Source organism: Propithecus coquereli, unplaced genomic scaffold (genome assembly GCF_000956105.1).
Source record: "Propithecus coquereli isolate 6110/MARCELLA unplaced genomic scaffold, Pcoq_1.0 Scaffold14, whole genome shotgun sequence".
NCBI classification, from domain to species: domain Eukaryota; kingdom Metazoa; phylum Chordata; class Mammalia; order Primates; family Indriidae; genus Propithecus; species Propithecus coquereli.
The window spans coordinates 8563683-8581980 of NW_012138302.1; the positions used below are offsets into that span (position 1 = coordinate 8563683).

The 18298-nt window shown below is 38.0% G+C and overlaps 1 protein-coding gene across 1 annotated transcript in view; it reads left to right on the forward strand.

The window, feature by feature from the left end:
* The first annotated feature begins 423 nt into the window (after positions 1–423).
* The window catches only part of LOC105806317 (chromosome unknown open reading frame, human C1orf87), a 69643-nt gene continuing 51768 nt past the window's right edge, over positions 424–18298 (forward strand). Inside the window, exons 1-2 of the mRNA XM_012639417.1 lie at positions 424–530; positions 13505–13724. Coding sequence (XP_012494871.1) covers positions 424–530; positions 13505–13724 — 327 coding nt within the window. The remainder of the gene's footprint in view (positions 531–13504; positions 13725–18298) is intronic.

Genomic DNA, 18298 nt, shown 5'->3' on the forward strand with positions numbered 1-18298 from the left:
TGGATTCTCCAAATATCCCACTAAAGCCCTAGTTTCCTCTCTGATCTCACAAGAATTCCATCTGATGTCTGGTAGTACAGGAAGGTAGAGTCACCTAACATCTCAGTAGGGCTGCTTTGCAGACCTCTTTAAGTGAGATTCCCAACTCTGCTCATTACTGGCTATGTGATGTTGAGTAAGTTACCTAGCTACATGACGTCTGTTCCCTCAACTGTAAAACAAGAATGATAATAGAAATTAAAAGTATCTCACTCATGCCTTTATTAGGAGTATTAAGTTAGATAATGTAGGTAAAACACCTCTTCCTCGTATTATTATTGCCGTTGTTATTGACAAGCATGCTGCAGTTCCCTAGCGGAAAATCAAGAGGAATGATTTATTTATTTTTGCCCCCAAGGATTTGAAGGAATTTTAAGAAGGATCATGTCTGCAGTTTGGAAGACTCCCTGTGGGTCAGATGCAATGCCTGAGATCACGGTGAAAATCGTTGGAAGTAAACACTTTCGATACCTTGTGGAAAAGCCAAAGACGTAAGACTACGTTTTGAAAAATATCTATGTTGCTTGGATAATAATGAAGTTTTATTGTTTTTTTTTAAACCCAGAAATTTAAATTTAAAAATGCCATCCATGGAAAATTAAGTATTAAGATCTAACAGTGGAAGTACAATAGTGTTGATAACTTCCATGCACACTGTTTTCCTGATATTTTTCGTCTTTGTAATTCCCCATAATCCTTAATTACTCAGGCTGATTTTCCACATAGATGGGAAATGTGAGAATTGCAACATTTATAAACATTAATGGAGTATTGCTGCTTTTCCTCATTGGGTTTGTAATCTACCACATGTAGTAATTTTTTTTCAGTGGGGGGCGTGGAGAGGTTTGTTAGTCAATTTGTTGTGAATTAAAGGAGTGGGATTAATAACGGATCATAAATTATAAGATTTTCACTTACTCTTGTATGCATTTGATACTCCTCTAATCAGGGGCTTCTCAGAGCATAGCTAAGATGTCTTTCCTCCCTTCCAAACCCATCACAGTCACATTTGAGAGAGGACACTCATGTATCTCGAAAATTCACTAGATGTTTGGTACAGAAGGGTATGACTAGCTCTTTCTTACAGAGTAAGTGGCTCACAGAATAAAAGAAAAGAAGATACTAGACCTGCCTTTCTTATAGTAGGCATTCCATAAATAGTATCCTTCCCCTTCTAAGATTATTTCCTTAGCTTGCTCTTCTATTTCAGAAACTCACAAACTGAACAAATAAGCAAACAAAAAAGACATGGCATCATTGAATATAGGTGCAAAAAGCGATGCTATCATCAGAGTCACCGGGAGAGTCCTTAAAAATGAAGAGTCAGGATCCAACTGAAGACCTACTGAGTCAGAATCTCCGAATGCAGGTCGCCAGTACCACTGTTACGAAGTACAGGCTTTATAAACGCTTTAGAAAGGCGAATTGATTTTTTCTTCCCACCTTCATTATTGTTAGCCCAGAGAGGTTCCAAAGTGAGTGCTATAATCAGTTAGTGATGTCTGCCATGGCACAGAAGTAAGCTTTGCAGCACACGATTAATACGTCTGGGATCCCTACAGAGCTGAGAGATGTGAGTTTGAAGCCCAGCTCTGTTTCTTCCTTGCCTTTTAACATTGGGAAAGTGAATTAACATCTCTGGCCTCAAAATCTACATCTATAAAGTAGAAATAAAACAACACCTGTTTAGTAGTAGAGTTGTGAGGATTAAATGAGAATAAGTATGAAAAGCACCTTTTCCAGTGTTTACCACACTAACATGTTTAATAAATGGTTCTGCTATTACTTTTGAAGCATGCCTTTCCATGGATAGAAAACATTTAATGGAAAATCAAATTCCTTTCTATGAAATGCTTGCCATCTCTTTTATATGCTATACCTAGGAGGCAGGTTATCTCTATTTTCTAGATGACGAAACTAAGACACTGTGATAAGATAAGTGATTACTCTAAGATCTGTGAAGTCCTTGTCACTGTCAAATGAAGTTAATAGAATTGGTTTGGACACCTGACTCAGATCTCCTTCTACCTGGAAGACTACATTACTACTAATTCCATCCCTTCCTTTGGTTGTTTGGTTAACCTCATTTTTTCCCAAACCTCTTGCTTTTTCCGGGGGTATGAAGTTTGATATGTTTTTAAAAGGAAAGTGGGAGAAGAGTCCTTGTCCTTTTAAAATAGGAAACAATTCCTTCATCTTATAAAAAGGTACCTTTCCCTCTCCTTCTTTCAAAAAAACTTGAGAAACCAGGAAATAAAAGAGTACATTAAATCAGTTAAATTAATAAAAAACACAGTTCTTTCTTTCCTATGACACTATAAAAATCAGCATTTTTAGTATTATGACAAGTAGTTTGTGTTTCTGATAGACTTCATGCTATTGCTGGGATGAGATAGAACAATTCACATGCTTTACTAAAATATTGTTGTATGGCTTAAAAATAAATAATTCTCAAGAGGCTTCTTGTTACTCAGGTAGGAAAAGCCCTACCACTCTCAAGTCATGCATAGCCTAGAATCTGTGTCCCCTAAAGTGATTATACCCATAATTCAGGGCTGCAAGAGGGTGTTTGTTTCCTTTGAGTTGAATCAGTTGAACCCATTAGTAAGGATCTATATAAGAAGTACAAATAAATGCCAAAAAAAAGTCCTCTCCAAAAGGAAAATCTTAATTAAAAGAAACTCATGAATTAATAATGGATGGAAAAACAGAAATCTTCTATTATATCCCCATTTAGCTCAGATTTCCTATAAGACATGTATTGAAATTGTCTTAGTCTGTCAAACCTGAAAGTGACTTTTAATATATAGACTTGCTAGGGCTGCTGTAATAATCTACCACAACCTGGGTGGCTTAGAAAAAAGTTTATTGTCTCACAGTTCTGGAGGCTAGAGGTTCAAGATCAAGGTATCCACAGAGCTGTAATCCCTCTGAAGGTGCTAGGAAAAAATCTATCTGTCTCAGGCTTCTCCCCTTGCTTCTGGTAGTTCCTTGGTTTGTGGACAATTGTTCACGGATGAAAGGAAAATAATACATATTTAGTATCACAGTTTTCATAAAGAAGATCAAAGAATGAAACAAGTGTCACCTAGTTCGTGCTATCATCATTTTCCTCCTAGATCACTATGACAGCCTTCTATCCAGCTGTCTGTTTCTAATCTTCTAGTTCTCTTATCTGCTTTCTAAAGTCTTGTTCCTCAATGTGCAGTCCATGGACCGATGTGTAGTCCATGGACCAGCATCAATCCCACCTGGGACTTCGTTAGAAACAGAACCTCAGCCCCCTCTCCTGATGTACTGAGTCAGTCTGACTTTAAGGAAGATTCCCAGATGACTCTTATGCACATTCCAGTTTGAGAAGCCCCATTCTCAAGTATGGACAGCATGATTTTTCTAAAATGTAAATCTGATCTTGTGCTGCCACCACCAGCCCCAGATTTGTCTTCCTCACTTAGGGGCTCCTGTTAACACACTTAGGAATTATTACACGCTGACAACTTCCTATGCATTTCTGTCTTCCCCATTTAAGTATAAAGTGTATGTGCACAACTGTATCTTCAGCACAGAGGATAAAATCTTGTACGTGATGAAAGCCTATTAAATATATTAGAGCAACATGGTTGCCAAGAAAAATAAAGATCTAGAAAGACAATAGTTGCTTCAAATAAATCCAAATCTAAAGGCCCATGCTGTTAAAATAGCATGCAAATATTACTATAGAAGCCTGATGGGTAATGTGCCAGGTGACAGGAGACAAATATTCTCATTTTCAAAAAGGAGATAAGAGTAGGCAATAGAAATACAGAGCCTGAGACCTGTGGACAATCCCTGGCAAAACCGTTGCCCAAATAACTAAATATATTAGTTATGAAAACAAAACACAAAAGTGATGATCACCAAGGGTTGGTATGTGTCAACTAAAAACAGATTATGCCAGACTGGTCCCATTCCCTTTATCAACAAGATCACTGCAGCCCAAATGAAGGCAATGATAAAGAAGTAGTATTTGTTGATTTCAGTGTGTCATTAGGTACATCTTTCTCACAAAGTCCTGAAACAAGGCAGGACATTTTAGACTTAAATTCTAGGTGATGTACCTAGGTGAAGATAGGTGATATACCACCATGGTGGTGACTGAACAATTAATATAAATGCAACCTGCTGGAGTTGTAGAGATTTGTGTGTGACCTTGTTCTTATGCAACATTTTCTAATCCACAATCAAAGGAAGATAGACAAATCATTTCAGTAAACATGTAGGTTGCAGAATGCTGGAAAGGCTTGGCAGGGAAATGAGCTAAAACCAACAAGATCAAATCAGCAGAAAAATATGCAAAATCTATCTTTAGGTAAGTGTACATATAAATGGTTATGTGGAATAAATGTTTGGGTTTTTTCTGTGCTTGAGCTTAGCAGGAGGCAAGGGTATTGAGACAGAGGGATGTGGAGGCCACCTAGACTCAGAACTCAGTGCAGTAGTGTACTTCATTCTAGATGCCACAATTTAGGAGGGACCTCCACACTAAAGGTGGGGGCAGCAAAGGGCATTAAGGGAGATCCAGGGCATGAAATGTGTCCTAGGGGAACATTTAGAGAATTTGGGGATTGAATTGTTAAATAGAAGAGGCATTGGGTCCATTTCAAGAAACTCCTGTGGGTAGAAAGGCTTCCCATGAATAAAGCTGACCGTGATAGTTTCTTCCAATGTCAAGAGTCAGTGACCCAAAGCACTTCCTCATCCCACAGATACATCACTGTGGGTACAGCATTGTTAGGCACAGGGGAAGCTGACTGCAAGTTTTTATGGGGAAGGGTAGTAAATATTTGTAATGCAGGCATGCCTTGTTTTATTGTGCTTCACTTCATTGCTCTTCCCAGATATTGCATTTTTTACAAATTGAAGGGTTGAGGCAATCTTGCAACAAGCAAGTCTGTGTGCACCATTTTTTCAACAGCATGTGCTCACTTCATATCTCTATGTCACATTTTGGTAATTCTCACAACATTTCAAACTTTTTCCTTATTACTATATCTGTTACGGTCATCTGTTATCAATGATCTTTGACGTTACTATTGTAATTATGTCGGGGTGCCACAAACTGTGCCCATGTAAGATGCTGAATGTAATCAATAAAGGTTATGTGCGACCTGACTGCTCCACCAACCATCCATTCCCCCATTTGTTTCCTTCTCTTTGGTCCTCTCTGGTCCCTGAGACACAATATTGAAATTAAGCCAATTAATAAACCTACAATGACTTCCAAGTGTTCAAGTGAAAGGAAGAGTTGTGTATCTCTCACTTTAACTTAAATGCTAGAAATGATTAAGCTAAGTGAGGATGGCATGTCAAAAGGTAAGATGGGCTAAAAGGTAAGCTTCTTGTTCCAGACAGTTAGACAAGTTGCTAATGCAAAGGAAAAGTTCTTGAAGGAAATTAAAAGTGCTACTCTAGTGAACACACAAATGATAAAAAAGCTAAATAGCCTTATTGCAGATATGGAGAAAGTTTTATTGGTATGGATAAAAGACCAAACCAGTCACGACATTCCTTTAAGCCAAAGCCTAATTCAGAGCAAGACCCTAACTTTTTTAATTCTGTGAAGGCTAAAAGAGGTGAGGAAGCTGCCTAAGAAAAATCTGAAGCTAGCAGATGTTGGTTCATAAGGTTTAAGGAAAGAAGCCAATTCAACAACATAAACATGCAAGGTGAAGCAGCAAGTGCTGATGTAGAAGCTGCAGCAAGTTATTCAGAAAATTTACCTAAAATCAGTGCTGAAGGTGGCTACACTAAACAACAGATTTTCAATTTAGATGAAACAGCCTTCTATTGGAAGAAGATGCCATGTGGGACTTTCATAGCTAGAGAGGAGAAGTCAATGCCTGGCTTTAAAGCTTCAAAGGATAGTCTGCCTCTCGTGTTAGGGTGTAATGCATCTGTTGACTTTAAGTTGAAGCCAATGCTCATTTACCATTCCAAAAGTCCTGGGGCCCTTAAGAATTATGCTAAATCTACTCTGCCTGTGCTTTAGAAATGGAACAATAAAGCCTGGATGGCAGCACATGTGTTTACAGCATGGTTTACTGAATACTTTGAGCCTACTGTTGAGACCAAATGCTCAAAAAAAATTCTTTTCGAAATATTACTGCTCATTGACAATGTACCTATGCAGTCCATGGACCAAGGAGTAATTTAGACTTTCAAGTCTTATTATTCAAGAAATCATTTCATAAGGCTATAGCTGCCATATATAGTGATTCCTCTGATGGATCTAGGCAAAGTAAATTGAAAACCTGGAAAGGATTCACCATTCTAGATGCCATTAAGAATTTTCATGATTCATGGGAGGAGGTCAAAACAACAACATTAACAGGAGTTTGGAAGAAGTTGATTCCAATCCTCATGCTTGACTTTAAGGGATTCAAGAATTCAGTGGAGTAAGGAGCTGCAGATGTGGCGGAAACAGCAAGAGAACTAGAATTAGAAGTGGAGCATGAGGATGGGACTGAATTGCTGCAATCTCATGATAAAACTTAAATGGGTGAGGAGTTGCTTCTATGGACGAGCAAAGAAAGCGGTTTCTTGAGATGTAATCTACTTCTGATGAAGATACCGTAAACATTGTTGCAATTATAACAAATGATTTAGACTATTACATAAACTAAGTTGATAAAGCAATGACAGAGTCCCAGAGGATTGGCTCCAATTTTGAAAGTCCTACTGTGGGCAAAATGCTATTGAACAGAATCACATGCTACAGAGAACTTTTTCATGAAAGGAACAGGCAATTGATGCAGCAAACTTCACCGTTGTCTTATTCTAAGAAATTGCCATAAGTACTTCAACCTTAAGCAACCACCACCCTGATCAGTCAGCAGCCATCAATATCAAGGCGAGAACCTCCACCAGCAAAAGATTACCACTCACTGAAGGTACAGAGATGATCATCAGCACTTTTTAGCAATAAAGTATTTTTAATTAACATTGTTTTCTTAGACGTATTGCTATTTCACACTTAACAGACCACAGTGTAGTATAAACATAACTTGTATATGCACTGGGAAGCCAAAAAAAAAAATGATGTGACCTGCTTTATTATGATATTCACTTTATTGTGGTGGTCTGGAATCAAACCCACAATATCCCTGAGGCATGCCTGTGATTTACATTGATATTTATAACCAAGAAATGCAATGTATTTTCCCCTGTGACTCTCTTGGAGCCCATATTCTGTCATTTCTGAATCCTCCAAAGCCCTTTGTAATAATACATTCTTCATGACTTGTCTTAATTTTTGTAAGTGTTAATATTAACAGTTTTAGAAATTAATACACATGTGGAATTACAGCAACATCCTTTTCACAAATATTGAGCACTTGGTAGATGCCAAACCTTGGGTACATGGCAGTGTACCTGAAGTTCTAGTGACGGAATATACACAACAGATAAACAATGACCATTCAAGAGGGGATAGTGCAATGAAGAAAATAGAAGATCATAAGGGTATATCAAGTCACAAAGGGTGTTTCCAGAAGTTCTCCCTGAGCAAGTGACATTTGAACTGAGACTGTGTGCAGTGTGCAGACAGGCAGCCAGAATTATCCAAAGAGAATTACCCCAGTTCAGCTTGCAGCGAGCTGGTGAAGACAGGCCCAGCCTTCATCCCAGTGGGCATGACTCTACCAGATTCCAACTATCCATAAACCTAATAGTTTCTTCTTCCTTACCCTGCCCCAGAAGAAGAGTGTGCAACTTTCCACAGGGCCCAAGTTCTCCAGATATTGAATATCTGGCTTTCCCAGAAACTGTTACAAACAGATGGCACCTAGGTTGAATGCCTGGAGCCCAAGTACACTTTTTTTTTATACCTGGTTGTTGCCTTATGCTTGTTTCATAGAAAGTAGAACAGCATCCCTTACTGGGAGTACAGTGTACAGGATCAGGAAACCCATATAGCTGCGACTTTCCTGCCCCTGCCCCTGAAGTCCAGCCTGACCCAAGGGACACCACAGGTGTTCACCTCCATCCTCATGACTCCACCGATATATAGAGAAAGCAAATCATGCAATTTCTGAAGGAAGAGCATTCTGGACAGATGGAAGCCCTGAAATAAGGCCTTTTATTGTGTTTAAGGGGGAGCAGGAAAGCCAATGTTTGTGGAGCACAGTGTGGAAAGGAGAGAGGGGCAGGAAGTGAGGTCAGAGAGGCCAGCATGGCTCACATCATAGCTTGTGTGGGCCGTTGTAGAACTCTAGATTTTATTCTATGTAGCATGGGAAACCATTGCAAAATTGAGAGCAGTGGAGCACCTCTTGTATTTACGTTTTCCAAAGGATGGTTCTGGCTGCTGAGTGGTAGATAAACTGGAAGAGACACACGTGAAAAAAGAGAGACCATTTAGGGTGTCATTATGGTAATCCAGGCTAGAGATGATAGCAGTGACCAATTATTGTTCCTGCATAAACCCTGGATAAATTGTGTGATTTAAAAATTCAAGTACTCTACATATTTTTTAGAAACAATGGATTAAAAAAAACCTTATCTTTGTTTATTGCTTTTCCCACTATATAATCTATGTAAATAACTTAATATCCATGAATTCACTCTCTCCTTAAATAATATCACAGAAGACACTATTAACTCCATTTTCACAAGTTCAAAATGAAGTAATATGTTAAAATTATACTTCTCGTAAGCCCTTTCCGCTGAATGAAATTGCTTCTTTATTAATCTCTTACAATGGTTTTTGTTTGCTTGCTTTTTGTTTGTTTTTTATTTTTGTTTTTATGTGTTTATTCTAGGCACTGTGAGAAGTATAAAGAAGCATGATGTACTGTAGCATAAGACATAGGCATGACTCTTTAAGTAAGAGTACATGGCATTATGTGACTGAATGTCAAATAAATGTTTTGGAAAATAGGTGCCCATTGATCCCAAATATTGAAACTTCGATGTAATGGTTGTTATTTTACCACTTGAAATTCTATATTTCAAAAAATATAATAAAAAGTCAAAGTCAAAAACAAAATACTATAATAAATATGACAGCAAAAAATTTAACCCTCTTGCTATATAAAGAGCTCTTACAAATCAACGGGAAAAAGATGAGCAGCCCAATCTCAATAATTGGCAATAGACCTAGACAAGCAATTCACAAAAGAAGAAATTAAAATGAACAATACATATGTGGAGAAAAAATTCAACTCACATGATAATGATAATAAAAGAAATTTAAACAGCAATGAGATATTATTTACAAAGCAAATTAGCAATGTTTTTATAATGGTAATCCCCAGGGTCGACAAGGGTTTAGAGAAAAATAATACTGATGTGCTATTGGTTAATTTAAAGTATAGTCATCAAAAGCCTTAAAAATGTATGTACTTTGGCATAAAATCTGTATCCATGTATCAATTCTGTGAAAACAATTATGGGTGGGTGTAATGGTTTAGTTTCAAGATTTACATAAGAAAGTATAAGTCTGGGTCCCAGGAGGAAACAGATTACACACTCAAATTAGGATGATTCGAGGAAGATTTAGCTACAAAGGGACTAATTACAAAGATGCAGGCTGAGATGAAGAGAACTGCATGATACAGTGCAGGCCTCCTGGGCTAGCAGCTGCAAGGTTGGTACAAGCACTAGATCTGAAGGGAGGAGAAGAAGAGAATATTACTGAAACTTAATGCAGGAAGCATTTAGCTTCCTGTAACTCAGGCCATCTTGAGAAAAGTACCGACCTTTGGTCAAGAGACACAAGTAGCCTAAGTCAACCTTGCAGGGAGGCAACCACCTCCTGCCGAAGCTGCACATTGTTCAAAACCAACCAGAACCGGAGGACGTGGGAGCTGTTGATAGCGTCCACCCAGGCCAGCTCCCTGGGGTGGAGAAGGGTAGTGAGAATCAAGGGGCAGAAAGAACATCTCCAGCAAAGCAGAAATATTTAGATTGATAAAAATTTGGAAACCAAGTTACCATTCAACAATATAGGACAAGTTAAATTCACTCTTGTATATCTGTATAAGAAATATTATTTAAACATTTAAAATACTGTTGCAGAGTCACAAGTGTTGACCAGTAAATGTATCCACATTACATTGTTAACTGGAAAATTTTGTTAAAGATTACAAAGCTGTATAATCTACTTGTGTTTTAAAAGAAAAAAACAAAAGTTCATGTGTATGTATATGGCAACTTTATGTAAAGAGATAATATAATACCTGGCCACATTTAGTTTAACCAGTTAAAATTTTGAGATAACACAGATTTATATTTGTGGAGTACACTTTCTAAAATCCATGATCTCTTTACATCTCCCTGATTTAGCTCAACCCAATGAAACAAAATAACATAGCAATAATTATTGCCTCCCATTCTCGTAGACTGTGTGGATGCATCCAGGGGGATGGTAAAGAGAGAGAACTGTTTGTGCTGCATCCTCTCAGAGTACAGATAGAAGACCTGGCTCAGAAACTGTGCCCTACAGCACAGAGGTAATTGGTGAAGAGGCCAGACCGTTACACAATCATTTTGCTTAGACTTGCAAAAGCAAAACAGGAGAGAATGCAAGTGCAAAAGACATTAAATTTCATGCTGATAAAGGTTGGCTCCAAGATTTAGAAGCTGCACAGTCTGTAAAGCCCCTGGGAATAATCTATCTGAGGACATCATGATGCAACAGTGTTTGAGGTTTCATTTCCCCTAAAATTAAGAAATGTGATTCAGAAGAATCCTGCTTTATCAGAACAGATTTTTAATACTAATTAATATTTGATTTTTTAAAATAGGTAATTTATAGAACTTGAATTTATTGTGATTGGTAAATAGATGATATTAATTATCTCTCTTTTTATCTATTTAAATAGATTTCCCTGAGTTCCTACATTCTACAAAACCTTGACCTTTTGAACTTTAGTTTTGCCTATCAATAAAGAAAATTTTGGAGTCCAGAGGAAAGAGCATCCCTTTGCAGCTGGGTGGTGAGGGAGTTTATAAAGGAGCTGACACTTTAACTTACGACTAACATAAAATTATCATTTGTCAAGGACTGATTGAGCACCAGCTCGGTGCTCAATATTTTATGCATCTTATCTTGATAAGGATTATATTTCTCATCTCACAAATGAGAACTTGAAAATCAGAGATATGAAGTAACTTGCCCAAAGTCACGCAACATGGAAGAATTTATATGAATATATGTGTGGTGGCTGACACATATAAGCATTTAGAACATATTAGCTAGTATCATTATAATGATGAAGAAATGATTTGGGCATAGGTTTGGGAGTTGAATGAAAGTACTTTTAAGATCTTTTTGAAGATGAAATTTCTATGATAATAATGCATGTTATGGCTCCATGGCATAAAAAAAGAGAAAAAGGAAAAAAAAAAAAAAAAAAAAACCTTCCCACTTCAACACAACAACATTTGCTACATTAGCACAGGCTTCACATTTCAGCTTCCCTGTGGAGTTTGGTGAGATTTTCAACTGTACTCCCCTCCCCTTTACTATTTTATTTTTTATTGTCTTTTTAAAAAGAGAAAAGTCTGGTTGTCTTGATTATCTCTTATTACTCCCAAATAAGAACATGCTTTCATTTACTGAAATTAGATCCCCATTCACTGTGTTGGCACACTCTGGACTGTCTTCTCCAGAGGGTTTAGGGCCTGTTCGATGGGGCACAGTTGGAAATTGGTGGCATTGAGTCTCTGCCAAGGCTGGCAGACCTTTAAGATGGCATCTGGTGACCTTTTGCTGAGCCCCCTGGGTCCTCCATTTGAGATTTTATGTTCTCAGCAGGGGTGTAATCCAAATCAAATGTGAGATCTGGTGAGCTGGAGTTACATGGAGGTGGGGCCATTGGGGATCCCTACATTGCTTTGGGCAGAGGATGCTACCAGACACCCTTGCAGTGTTTCTTTATAACCCTGAGACACTGAGCTCTAGTGGAGGCTGTTTCTAAAGGGCTGGTTTGCAGGAAGAGCCCACTGTGAGAGAGGGAACAATTGGACAGTTTTCTCCTCATTTATTTATCATCCAGCAACACAGTAATCCTCCTTAATTGCTCTCCTTCCTGGATGACACTAAACTCTTCATGGCACCCCAGGAGCAGCAGCTGAGGTCAGAAGTACATATGCAGAAGCTAGCTGTGTCTTGCTTCCAAGACAGTATTGATGGCATTTTTTTTTTCTTGCTTTGAAATGGCAAATTTCTATTTTCAGTAATGTAGGTAGATAGCAGACAAGCCTAGAAGAAAGAACTGTGAGTTTGTGAACAGCATAACGACCAATGCGTGTTGACGAGTAATTGTTTGTGCTAACCATAGACACATATCGTTTCTCAGCTGGAGAGTCGTTTTCATGATAATTTTTAAAGTGCTATGTATTTTTTTGGAAAAAAAAAACAGCTTTTACTTGAAACAGATTTAACAGTTATTTTTGGTTTTACATCTACTGTGGCTGTTTTAGAAGACAGGCAGATACATTTCACATTTCTTGAGCAATTCTGTCCTGAGACTGCCCGCGAAACGATTTTGAAGGTGATTAAAGCAATGATAATATATCACCCATGCCTTCATTCAGAAGAGTTATCTCTGACCCACGACCATTTTTTTGCTTTCACAACCTACTTTTCCTACTTCGGTTGCCTGCTCCTCTACTTTCTGTCCCTCACATAATCCCAAACTTCCATGGACCTGCCATTAACTTTACTGGCAATAGGATCTGAGTTTGTGCAATCAAGTAGACTTAGATTTAAATCCTGGCTCCAATAATGAAAAGCCATGTAGAATTGGGAAAATCACATAAACTTTCCAAACTTTATTTTCTTCATCCTAAAATGAGAATAAGATGAGCACCTGCTTATAGTATTGATTTGAGAAATAAATAAACTAACATATGTAAATAAATATTGTGTGGCTGTCATGTAGTTAAATGTTCAGCAATACTATTATTTTTGTAACCATTGCAGACCATAGTTATTTCTCTTTTTATGAACTCCAAATAGTACTTATTCTTTGTGACATTCATTTAGCATTTATTTGTATACTGACTAGGTATGCTTCCTAGTATTTATTTAAATTTTATACCAATTTAACACTTTATAGAAATATGATATATTTATATTTACATAAAAGTGCCCATGTCGTAAGTCCTTGGCTAGGGAAGCTCTAGGGTTCATTTTTCACACTGTTCATTACTTACAGTAAGGGTTTTGGAGCAGAAGGATAGATTATCTTTGTAAGTATGAGGAAGAGGGCAAGGGAAAAGACAAAGCCTGAGAAGATAATAACATGGTCTTTCCATGGTAGAATGATCCACAGACAAATAACCAATGTTTTCCTCTACATTCCACCATATTGAGTTACCACTGTTCACACCACCAAACTAACACCTTCCATTCTTATGCCAGCCTAGTGCATGAGGAGGCTGCTTGTGAGTAACAAAGTGCAAAACTGTTTCTTCACAGCAAGGAAGATGAGAACATGAAAACAGAAACTCAAACAGTGCTCCAGAAACCCCTGACTGGTAATGCAAGCCTCCCAGCTCCTACTAACCTCACTGATGAGCAAACCAATTATAACCCAGATGGTGGGGAAGAGAGGAAGCACCCAGAGAACATTCAGAAACCAGAGAACAACCAGAAACTTCTAACAGGAGCAAACAATAGCAGATTCCTGGATGGCAAAGTGAGTAACAAGAAATAACCAAGTTTTCTTGGTAATTTATTAGGAAAACACAGATAAAAACACAGGTTCACACAAACATACACTCGTACAAATGGTATATTTTGCATGAGATAGAAAATAGAACCAGTTTTTTTCCATATGAAAATGAATTTCAAGGTCATTTTGTATACTGCATCTTTGTTCACCATCAGTTGAGCTGGTCATCCTACTCTGCCTGTGGCTAACTCGGTGATACTCAGTAACACAGTGATAAGTGTCACTATATAGGCAAAGTTGGGGCATGTTGGAGGGGAAGGGTCTGCCTGCTTTCATATTACAGGAAGAGATAATTTATTTTTAAAATCCAATGCAACCATGTCTAGATATCAAAAAATGAGAGGCCCCAAACTGTCTTGATAGAAATATATATCACTGCATTCTGTTCACAATCAACCAAATAATCCATAACAAACTAACTTGATAATGATGAATCTGAATGATTAGTAATTTGTAATTAAAAAGCAAGTATAGCAGCAATTGAAAACTGGATTTAAACCAAGACAAAACTAATGATTCATTGATAACAAAGTACTATTTCCAAAATTGCTGAAATTGCAATTAAATGGATACACAGAGTAGGAGTTTTGCAATGCTGCCAAGCATTAAGCAACAGCCAGATATTTTAATAGAATACTGAATTAGAGTCTGCAGTAAACTCTAAGATAACTATTTTTAGTTTGTAATTTTAATAGCCTTTTCTAAATCACTGAGATGCTAGCTAGTCTGTAGTCATATGAGAAAATGAAAGTCTATGGATTTGTGATCTTTTGCTAAGAACCATACAAAGGATTACAATTTTGGAGTGATTAGCAGACCATCTATGGACCTCAGGCTACACTCTGCAAGGTCTAATCGAACACTGAAGTCCAGAAACAAAAATGATTTGCCCAAAAGGTTAGTAGCACAGTCTAAGTTGGAACTCAGGCCTCCTAGTCCCCAGCTGATGTGTTCTTTTGCCTTTCTCATGGTGAATCCTGAATTTAGGGCCTCATTAGAGCAGGAGATAATGCATCTGCGGAAGTGAAATAATCTATTATGAATTTAAAGACCTCTGAGTTTTTACCCCAATTTTGACTCTGGTATTAATATATTTGTTGTTGTTTTTGCTCCCCAAGAATGATCTTGGTAATAATATTATAGTTATAAAACACCGTATTGCTGACTGGCTGCTTTCAGGTAAATTTTATTATTTGCTCTTTGGAATTATTGCTGTGAGGTAGATGCCACTGTTATTTCTGTCACTGTAGCATAGATGATAAAACTGAGACTCAGAAAGGTAAAGTGACTTAAGTATGCAGATAGGATGTTTGCCCAGGTTTTCTTTCTCTTTTCCCCTTTACTTACATTTTTATTGGTCTTTCTAAGATATTACATAATCATGTAAATATTTTGGAAAAACAGGAGAATATAAATAAGAAAACAAAGTTCAACCAAAGAAAACTAGTGGTTTTCTTTCCCTTTTGTCCCCTTCGTTCCTCCATGCACAGATATATAATGAGAATCATTATGTCCATACTCTCTGTTATCCCACTTGATTCACTTCACATCAAGAATTCTCCCCTTGGCATGAAAAACATTCATCCTACACATCATCTTTAATGGCTGCATGTGAGCCACACTCAGAACTAACACTTAGATAGCGTTTACTATGTGCCAGGCACTATTCTGAGCTCGTTGCTCATATTAACTAATTTACTATTCCCAAGCACCCTATAAGGTAGGAACTTTTATTATCTTCAGTTCATGGATGAGGAAACTGAGAAACAGAGAGGTCAAATGCCCTTCCAAAGTCATAAAGCCGAGAAGTCGCAGAGCCACAATTCAAGCCTAGGTTCTAGGTCCTTAATCACCAAACTCTATCCATTTGTTTATACAGACATAACATGGTTCATTTAACAAATCCTTTATGGGCATTTAAGCCATTTCTAGTTTTTCTCTTATACATGGAAGTCTGTTTCTTGACACTCCTCCTAACACATCAAGCTGCCCATTCCTGCCATGGTCTTTGCATTTGCCATTATCATGGGTAGACTGCTCACTGGGTAAACTATTCTTGAACTTCCATGATCTGGATTATTTGCCAGCTCTCTGGTCCCAGAGGGAGATGATTTTCCCCTCCCCTCCCAGGACTCAACAGGGTTTCTGGGGGGAGGCTCAGCAGGGATAACACACAGCCACCAAACATAGGCAGGCCTTGTGGGAGGTGTGGGGACCGACTAATTGGTTCTGTCTGCTGGGCGGGCATGTGGTGCTGGCCTGCCAGATGGCAGACACAGTTTCCTGGTACAGAGACCCTCATTACCACCTTGACTAAGTGGTAAGTGGAATCCTGCCGCAATTACAGAAGCACACCAATCAGAACTCCTTCTAGATCCTTATCACTCACACATAGATGAAAATAAGCTTTCCTGCCTGGGATGTAACAAGCAATCTGGACTGGCTGAATTGGCTCCAAAAGAGAAGTTGCTGATATAGACTGAGCTAACATGGGTGAGGATGGGCAAGTATGAAACTCTTTCCCAAATTACAGAGTAAGTTTGAAGAGTATTGTTGGTAGGAGGGAAGGAAAGCTGAAAATGTTAAGAGAATCCATTTTATGTACATGAGAATAGTAAGATACCTTAGAAATCAATAAGTACAAACCTTCCCTTCACAAAGAGAGGCCCAGAGAGCTGAAATGGTTTGTCCAAGGTCTTACAAGAAAAGAGCCTGGCTCTTCTGACAGCTAGCCCAAGGATCTTTTTGCCTCCAAATTCCACTCCTTATGGGTAAGTTTTTGAAAAAAATATATATTGTTTATATTGTTTCTCAGAAGCATTAGTTCTGCCTTCTCTCAGAAGAATAAAAAACAATGTGTGACTAGCAACAAGCTCAGTAGCACAGTTTCAAAAATAAAATTAGAGTGTTTTTTGCATCTGGCAGCATGAAAATGAAAGTGTTAGTGCTTTCATTTTAATAATCATCACAGTTGATTGGGAGGGTATTCTTTTCAAAGCTCCTTTACAGGTTCTGTTTTGTTCTTTCTTCACAACAGCCCTGTGAGGTAGGTAGAGGCACATGATGTTATCCTCATAATTTTATAGGACATTTCCACTTGGCTGTGTGTTTGTAGCTCTGATTCAGCATGCCCAAGCCAGAACCTTTGCTCCTGCTCTTCTTCCTATGTTCTGTGCCTCACAGAATGGTCCCACCACTCTCCCAGTTACACCAGCAAGAAACTCGGGCATTCTTTCCTCCTCTCCCTCTCTGACTCTGATATCCAACCAATTGCCTCCTTCGTGTCTCTCAAAATGTCCTCTTCCTTTTGTTTCCTCTGTCATCACTCTAGTCAGACCACCATTCTGTCTTGCCAGAGAGATTTTAATTATCTTCCAACTGATTTTCCTGTCTTTCAACTTCCTTTTTTGTATTGGTCAGCTATTGTAATAAATACTTCTGAGTAATCAATCACCCCACTGCTCAGTGGTTTATAATAATAATCATTTATGGGTACGTCTACAGATGTGAACTAAGGCAGCTTTTATTTCTCTCAGTTGGGCTTGTCTGGGCTTGGCTCCAAACTGTGGATTTGGTTCAGGTGTGCTCTGTGTTTTTCTTATTGTTCCAAATCCAGTGAGCTCCTCAAAGTATGTTCTTCTCATGGTGATGGGAACTATTCAAGAGGACAAATTCAACCACACAAGTACATTTTAAGTCTTTCCTCGTGTCATGTCAACTAACATCCCATAAGTCAAAGCAAACTACGTAGCAAAGCGTAACACCATTAATGGAGCAGGGATATATATGCTACCTCTGTTAGGGGGAACTTCAAAACCACTGAAAAAGTGTTGCCTCTGCTTAAAGCACATAAAAATTATTGTTAAATTCCCTTTGCCCTAGTATAAAATTCAAACTGTATGACTTACCATTCTACCTCAGCTCTGTCTGTTCTCTATTTCTCTCTCATCCCCACCTTTCACTAAACTGAAATTATCTTCCACAAATAGAGTTCTGTTCCCTTTAACTCCATACTTTGTCCATGCTATTCCTTTTGGGTAAAATTCTCTTCCCTCCATCTTTATTTGATTAACTCCTGATCATATGAAGATCTCAACTGAGATATAAGCTCCACTAAGAAGCATTATTGTCTGATTTTCAAGACTGAGGTAAACACCTTTCCTAATGTGTTTCTAAGTGAATCTGTTCATATTCCTATAGCAGATGTTGTCATACCATTAAAATAGGCTGTTTCCTTATCTGTCTCCTTCCACAAGTCTGTAAGTCCCCTGATAACAAGAACTGTGGCTTCTTCATTTTTGTTTTCAAAATACCCTCTCTGTATACTAGCCCAAAGCCAACATCTAATTTAGTGAGCAAACACTAGGGGTTTTCTCATTACAGTCTGGAAGAAGTCAAGAATACCCACTCTCTCCATTGGTTTTTAATGTTACGTTGAAGATATGTGCCAATGCAATTAAACAGAAGAAAGAAATTATAAGCACAATACTTAGAAAAGAAGAAGTGAAACTGTTTTCGGATGATAAGATTATACATCT